The sequence below is a fragment of the Eurypyga helias genome, unplaced genomic scaffold (assembly GCF_000690775.1).
Source record: "Eurypyga helias isolate BGI_N326 unplaced genomic scaffold, ASM69077v1 scaffold4190, whole genome shotgun sequence".
Lineage (NCBI taxonomy): Eukaryota > Metazoa > Chordata > Aves > Eurypygiformes > Eurypygidae > Eurypyga > Eurypyga helias.
The window spans coordinates 29,127-37,681 of record NW_010223629.1 but is presented as its reverse complement, the minus strand read 5'-3'; the positions used below and the strand labels follow the sequence as shown (position 1 = coordinate 37,681).

General features: G+C 41.1%; 1 protein-coding gene across 1 annotated transcript in view; it reads right to left on the bottom strand.

Annotated features, from left to right (window-relative positions):
• Positions 1-215: 215 nt before the first annotated feature.
• LOC104506203 (CTP synthase 2-like) overlaps positions 216-8,555 on the bottom strand; it is a 16,227-nt gene continuing 7,887 nt past the window's right edge. The window contains exon 5 of the mRNA XM_010147120.1: positions 216-326. Coding sequence (XP_010145422.1) covers positions 257-326 — 70 coding nt within the window. The 3' untranslated portion in view covers positions 216-256. The remainder of the gene's footprint in view (positions 327-8,555) is intronic.

Here is an 8,555-nt window from a genome sequence, read left to right as displayed (position 1 = left end):
TATAAGCTGTAGCCAAAACACTTAGCAGACTTCAATAACTCAATTGCAGAGTAAAGCAGCAGAAGAGGAAAACAATTAAGCGCTGCAGGCAAGAAAGAAAACATAAGCTCTCAGATAGGACTTGAAACAAAAGGGAGAATAAAGATAACTGTCTCCTGTTTTTAAGTCTAGAAGAAATAAATGTCATAAAGCCATATCAAAACGATTCAGTTTACCTCAATAGCATCATCCATTTCTGTGACCTCATACAATCATTTCAGCTTGTTTCTGAATTAGGAAAGTCTTTCTCTGGAGAGCTGTCATCGCTGAGGTCACTGTAGCTGTCACTGGTAAAAGCAATACACAGTCAGAAGGATGGAAAACAAAAGTTTTATTTCAAACCCTTCAACCCAGATGATGCATATGACAAACACTTTCCTCAAATGTAGCCCATTTCCAGAAAACCACTTCTAACCACCTGGTCAGTTTTGGTATTTTAAAATGTCTTCCTCCACAGGAAGGGGCTTAACTTCTGGAGTCTAAGAACTGCTGAGAAAAAATACTCTACCATATAAACAGTATGCTCAGCTTCTTTTAGTTTGACTCCTGCACACTCATTCTGTAGCTTGCTGGTGATATGTACCAGTGACCACGATTAACAACATGGAGAGTAACAGGTATTCAGGGCAAGACTAAAAGGAACTTCTCCTTTACGATAAAGCAAATCATGGGTTTGACTAAAGAAAAAGTTAAGACAATTTTAACTTTACCCAGAATGCTTTAATTTATAATTAAATTCTTGCTCTTCCAGTCAGAACATAAATAATTTTCATTGCATCAAGCAATATCCTGACAGTTTTTTTCCTTAGGTTTTATCCCCTTCTGCTATTTCCTGAGAGAAGCAGACTGGTTTTCACAAAACAAACTGCCATGCAAGTGATCATTTTATAAGTGGCCAGGACGAGAAGACAGTGAAGGACACAAATCACCACAGCAACTGAGAGAAAGGAGTGCCCACAAACCGCATTCTCAGTCAGCTGCAAGGTCTACTGGGTCTCCAGATTCATCTTAACTCCATATGCACAACTTGCACCTCTTCAGGAGAGCCTCCAGCCTCAACCTCCCCCTATTACGCTTCACTTCTACAGGCTGTTATCCAGATACTTGAATTTCCCAAGATTGGAAGCCCGCAAAGGGAGCCCAGAGAACTGACAAGTACATTTGAGCAGCAGTAATTCTGGTCAGTTCAGTGATACTTCTGAGAGCAGGCTATGGTGAACATAGTACAGATGGGGATCTCAAACCAGTGCCACGCTTGGGTACCATCTCCACCCCAGCCACTGCATGCCTGTCCTGTCATATCACCACATACACCTTCATCTTCCAGCCAGCAGCGCCTCAGTCACGTCACGCTCCCCACCTACGGGCACGATCTCCCCGTGACATCATGCACATCGTCAGCCCTGGCTCACCTAGACAGCCTTACCAGCTGATCCGCAGTGACTGCCTGCTGTGCAGGGTTTCAAGGGGAATTGTGTGCATCGCAGCTGGAGATATTTGATCCACACTGTGATGTGGAACAGTGAACAAGCTGCACTCACTCACACTGGTGCTCGTTACTGAACACTGATTTGTAGCCTGATTTTCACCCTCTCTTCTTTGGGAGGGGGGGAACAACCCAAAGATTAAGTGAAAACACAGCCTTTTTAATAGAGTGGGACAAGAGGAGTGGCACCAACAGTCATCTCATTTAATGAGAGGTAATCTTTACCTCTGACTGCTAGGAAAGCCTCCCACAGTTACAGCAAATCACTGTACCAAATTCTGCACAAGACAGAGTAGATATTCTGACTGTTCTAACAATTATTAAGACCATGCCTGCAGCATTCTGCCCTTTCTTCACATGGCACTCACGCTGTTGATCTGGGTCTTCTAAAGAGTGTGTCGTACCAGGCTAGCGAGAAATGCTCAATTCGATCGTTTCACCAGCTGGCAAACAATTACACAGTTCAAGTGAGGAAAGCGTTGTTAACAGTACGACCAAGCATGCCAGATGCACACGGACAAACACAACATCACCGACGTTGTACTTACTTCCTTCTGAAAGTACCCATGGAAACATGGAATAAAAATTCAGCATTATTAAAACAGTTTTGCATTTTGACATCCCAGCACAGTAGCAAAGATTGTCCACAGAAAAAAACAGGGTAAAACTGTGATGGCAGAGAGCTGCATAAACTCATGACAGCCCTGGTTTAAGTCCAAAGTCTTTAGATAACTTTTTGGGTTTTTTTAATGAGCTCTGCTACCCAACGGGAGTCCCAAAAACACATGCCAGAGCTCCACATACAACACAGCAGGGGAGACAGATGCTTGAGTAAAAATGCTCAGGGACCAATGAGGGGAGTGAAGAACCGCCCAGCTTCATCTCTGGAAGACAGTTTCTCCTTTATGAAACTCTTTTTCACACTGAGGCCTCAAGTGAAAAAGCATACTCACATCGCCTTCAGCCAGTTTGCTCTCAATTTGTGTACAAATTAATTAGAAGTTGTCTTGGGCAGGAACCTGACACCCACTTCATCTTGTTTGCAATGATCCTCACAACAGTCGACTCCAACAAAAAGGATCTAATGAGCAGATCTAAGGCCATCACAGCAGTTCTATTCCAACCTATTTTTTTTCTTTCATGGGATCCGGAGTATAAAGATGTGGCTAACAAAAAACCAACAGAACTCAGAGTATGCATTTAGTCAGTCACTTCAGTCTTCAAGGTAAGAGTTTTGGTCTCTTTGATCCTTACACCTAATCTACCTGTAGTTAATGGAAATATATTTGCTGCAAAGTGAAATACCAATCAGTACTTGGCTGGTAAGTCACTGCAGTTAACTTCAGTGTGAAACATCTACTAGTACCTAGCTGGCATTTCACTTGCAGTGAACTGCAACATATTTCCTGACTGGAGCAAGGAATACATCTGCTGTTGAGTAATTACATTATGGAGTTTTGGTTTGCTTTAAAGTTCGCTCATCCTGAGATCCCCAACTTCTCAAGATGTAAGCAACAGAAAGAGCTTCCCCCTGCATGCATTCCATTATTACCAAATTCATGCCCGTTTCAGATCTCTCTGTTCTGCTGACAGAGGCATGTTCATATCTCTGCAATGCATCAGCAGTCTAAAGCACAGAAGGAGGCAAGATGAGAAGATTCCCTATCAGCATGGTATGGAAGACAGCTGATAGCTGGGGCCACACAGCATTTAGCTGGAATGCATCACCTCAGCAACCAATCTCAGCTGCAAAACCATTAGAATTAGGACTCAATATCAATTTTAAACATATATTTCTCAAACAGCCACTCAAAAGCACCAAATTGCCTGCTTTCAATGTTTTTTTTAAGAAACACAGGCAACTGTAAAATGGGTACTCCTCGAATATCCTGTTTGGTTTGGAAAATCCAGATCAACGTTCTGTAAAAACAAAACATTTGATAGTTTCAGAGGGGCGCTTTTTAATCCTTTTTTAATGTATAATTGACAAAATAGTTGTTTTCCAGAAATGCAAATAATTCAAACAAGTTACAGTAGTGCTATACCCTGCAAAGGCAAGAGCCAAGCTAAGTGCATTTCTTCCTCAATGAAAATTAAAGATAAATATAATTACATATAATACAGACTGTGGCTGTTAAAAAAAAAAAATTGTTACAGCTTTCAAGAACCCAGTGAAAAGAAATCTGTCATTATTTATTCCCTCCACAAAAAGCTGAATGATTAAAATTATTATAGTCATTAAAACATTACTTAAAATAAATGCATATTTGATTGTGCAATGGTTATAATTGCAGTCACACATTTTTATGATTATTGTGATCATTTATAATTTATTATGATCACCATCATTATATGATCCTACGCTTCTGTGAAACACCATTTCGTTACAGAATCCCTCAGCACATACCTAAGACTCCCCAGTTCCAACCTGCCAGGCATCTGCACTCACATAACTGGACCTAGGATAACATTTTTATTAGGACCCAGCATTATAAAACTCCCAACCAAGATGCCAGAACATATCTGGGTGTTAAAAAAACCCTCTCAGCTGAGCCTCATGCACGGCATTTAATTCATTCATGGGATTCAATTAATTCACTTTCAGACCTCTTCAGCTGAAATAGTTACCACCAGCTTCTTACAGTCAATGAAGAGAAACAGGCACTTGTATGCTTCTGACTCATTTAACCATGACAATGAGCTATTTGGCTCTTTTAAAGTGCATATTCACTTAGCAACTACAGAAAAAGACTTGGGGTGACTAGCTCAGAAGTTTCTTCCCTGTAAACATCCAACACTAAAACAACAAAGTAATTGCCATAACTAACCATGACTAAGTTCATCACTAAGTACCACTATGCTGAGAAGGGATTTCCTTTAAAACAACTTCTGCAGTTTTCTGCTAGAGTTCTGAGGGTAGCAACAGGTCTTAGCTGCCCTGACCATCTTTACCTGGGGCCTCTGCCACCAGGCCCAGGAGCCTTGGCCCCCAGTCCTTGCCTAAGCTGTGTCGCAGGCATGGCTGTACCCATCTCTGTAGTTCTGTGGTCACTTGCTGACTGGATTTCCTGGACTGACCTCAAACCGAACATTGCACTTCTGCACTGGACTGTCTGTAGGACACGGTGACTGTCACTGGAACCTGTCCGCTTGCTTTCTTTGGTGACTGTGGCACTGGTGATAAGGACACTACCCCTACTAGTACAGCTGCCACCCCTGGCTCCTGCATTGTCTTCTTTTGTGGAGCAACCACTCTCTTGACAGTCTTCAAGCCACAAGATTTCCTTCACTTTCCTCTGAAATGTCCGTATTTGAGCAATGGCAGAAATATGACATCATGCCAGATGTGTTAGTGGTTTGGGACAACGCAGAGGGGACATCAGAGGTAGCTCTGCCCATACTTCCTTGGTCCCTCATAGACCAGAACATGTCACACAGGCTGCTCCCTGTTCAGTTTACAGTTGCTTGCCCAAACCTCCCTACACAGCTGGTTTGGGAAACAGCTGGACCATGTTAGTGCAGGAAGCACCATACAGACAAGTCCGAGTTCTTTGTGCACCTCTCCAGTCCTCTAGCCACTTTGTTCCTTGTCTCTGAATGCAACTCATAAGTCTTCTTTTATTAATGACCTGCCCAGAACCTACATCATCCAGAGCAGATTACTCTGTGACTAGATGGCACTGGATCGGTGTCTTTCGTTAGCATATTCACTGATGACTTGCAAAAATTTCTTTTGGCAGCAGTCCTAGCTGCCCATACTTTCTCACCTAGGAACATTTCTCACTTCCTACATTTCCTCCCATCTACTGGACATCTATTTTTACATTATTTATCTTTAGCTTGTAAGTCTCTTCCTCCAAAGAAACACATAATTTCATTATTTTCAGCTCAGGTTTCCCCTGTATCTTTTTTATGTTATTTCTTTGTTCTGAACAGTGCTTCCTGCTCTTCTTTAAATTATATCTCTTGGAAATACCATTAATGCATTGTGGCCTACTCTTGCAGGCCATTAATAAAGACGCTGTTTGAGAAGAAAAAAGAAATAAAGCCTGCTGATGCTAAACTTGCAATGTTGTTTGGGTTTTTTTTTTCTCCCATAGCTTTATTGTGTGGCAGGGTTTTGCAATCTATATGATACTGTTCTCAAAGATAAGCCAGTTTTTATGACTTCTTCCAAGTGAAATTCTGTAAGACTCAGTCAAAGCCAACATTGCATCTGAAGTTCCCCTCTTCACCCACTAGTTTTCTACTAAAACCTTTTGGTTTCTCCTAAAAATCAGCGTATTTGTGGGTACTGTACACTTTCTGAGCATCTCCTGTGGTTTTAGTGCTCTCTTTCCTTTAAAATGAAACACAAACTGGGAGCCTCTCACCTGCCTCAGCTCCTTATAAAATGGTGACTTCTGTATTTCCATGGAAAGATTTGGAAAACATCATCATTTCAAAGTATTCACAAGGAAATGAAGCGCATGGCTTTGATGGTTAGGTACTCGTGCCATAAAGCACAAGAGGCTGAAACCACAAAGGCAACTCAGATGCCCAACTACCACTTCAGGTAACTCAGTTATAACTCACCACTGAGTTACTCCAATCCTCTGCTCAGTTCCTGACTGTCTCTGCACACACCAAAGCTCCTGGGAACCAAGTTTACCCCAGAGGACGAATTCCAGTCTCAAATGAGGCATGCGCATGCCAATGTGTAAGCATTTTCAGACTGTCTACCAGACTAGGCCTCACAAAAATTTAAGAGAAGGTTTATTCACTTTTATTTATTTAGGGCACTCTCCTGGAAGGTGTGATGCATCTTTAAATACACTGTTTGCTTAGAAGCTAGGGCTTCTGTCCAGCTGTCAGATGTTCTAAAATTGTGTCCTAATTATGGGGCTGTTAAATGATCTGGGGTAATGATTTCCTGTTAAGAATCTCATGCTGAAATATGCATTTCCTTTTGTCTCAGGACTTCATCATTAACTCTCTTTTTAGTGTTTTTAATAGCCTAGTTTAGGTAATCTGCTCAAGTTGCTGGCCTCCACAAATTCTCTTTCAGGGTAAATCTTCGCTCTAGTCACCAGCATGACTACAATTCACGTAGGCAGTGCTGGATGAGGTGTGCAGAAAACCCTCTCCTCAGATTTGTTTCAGACACGTTGTGACATGCCTTAGCTTTACTGCTCAATGAAATCACTAACGTTCTGGGGTTTAAAGGTTTAAATTGGAAATCCTTTCCACTCAGCAGGTGGCTATGTTAATATGAGTGGGTATGCTGTAATTAGCACTGAAATTTCTCCCTGAGCCTTCTTCCCTGCAAAATGCTCCTCTTTTAGCCTCAAAATGTTTTTCTATTCCAGTGCTCTCACAAGACAGAGGGGTTCGCTTGACTGCTGTGCAACTAGGTAAATGGTAGCATTTGTATTTTCATAAATAGTTTGGGGTATGATTTTTTTTTGTCTTTGCTAAATATTTACGTGTTGGTTGGAGTTTGTTGTATGAACATGAAGAAAAAGGGTTGGGCATCCTTTTTTATAGATTACATATTAATTCAAGTAAGTGTAAGTGCGGCACATTCAGTTAACTGGTTAAACTTAAATTCAAGGTTAGAAAATATATTTGCTATATTGCTAAGAAATGTAAATTTAAATTAACAGGGCACATGCAGATCACTCATCTGAAGACAGCAATTTTTTTCTTTGTCTCAGAGAGATGAATAGGTATACTTATGGGAGGAAGCAGTAAAAGAAAGGATATTGGGATCTGGGAAATAAGATGAACTGTGAGGCAGAAATTGTCCACAGGAGGAAAAGCCTGAAAATCATTTGGCTTGAAGACTACCCTCTGGCCAAGCACCACAAAAATGTGACCTATGTAATGCACAGGCACAGATTTTAAAAAGTAGATAATGTTATGACCGCTAATAACGATGACAGGGTAAGGTAATAGGAGTATTTCAATCAAGCTGCAGTTTACAGATCAGAAAGAAATTGTCTCCATATGAACACATCATTGCACAAATGGCGAGGGAGAGCAAAGATGAAGTGCATCTGTGATAGGCAACTGATACCATAAGGAGCAGGGTACCAAAACAGACTGACCTGGCCTGGCTTGGCTATTTTCCATTACTACTGAAATCTGAGTAACATTTCTACTACTCACTTAAGAAAAGGCCCTCATTTTAAGAACAGAAAGCAACAGTCAACAATAAAAAAATATCAAAACCTAGTAAGTTTGGTGTCCTGTTTAGAGGAAACACCTGTAAGCCAGGGTTGGACCTGTTCTGTGTTATTATTCAGTCATTCTGTGATTTTTTTTTTTTTATTTTTGTTATTGTACCTTAGGCTTTCCTCTGACCTCTTTATTATTGTTAATGTAATGAAGCCTTCCAGTACCTGAAGGAGCCTGCAAGGAAGTTGGGAGGGGACTGTTCACCAGGGCCTGTAGTGACAGGACAAGGGGTAACAGGTTTAAATTGAAAGTGGGGAGGTTTAGATTACATATCAGGAAGAAGTTCTTCCCAGAGAGGGTGGTGAGGCACTGGAACAGGTTTCCCAGAGAAGCTATGGATGCCCCATCCCTGAAAGTGTTCAAGGCCAGGCTGGACGAGGTTTTGAGCAACTTGCCCTAGTGGCCAATGGCAGGGGGGTTGGAACTAGATGATCTTTAAGGTCCCTTCCAACCCAAACCATTCTGTGATTCTATAAAACCGTAACTGTTATTAATATAATTCAAATAAAAAAGAATGAGTAAACACCAGTTGAAAACTATAGCTACATTCAACAAGCCAAAAACTCTGTGTCCAAGGCAAGGGGGACAAAGGATTTCAGCTTGGCTGAACCATAAAATTTTGATCTAGATCCAAATCCTTCCATAAGTCTAAAGCTATGCCAACTGTTTTGTTTCAGGCCTGTCTCTGCTGAGTTGTATTAATTATTTAGCTACTGCAAAATAAAATCAGCGCTTTTTTTTTTTGTTGTTGTTACTATCTTCATCCATATACAACTAGGTAAGAATTCAATTTCATTGCTTGATTCTCTAG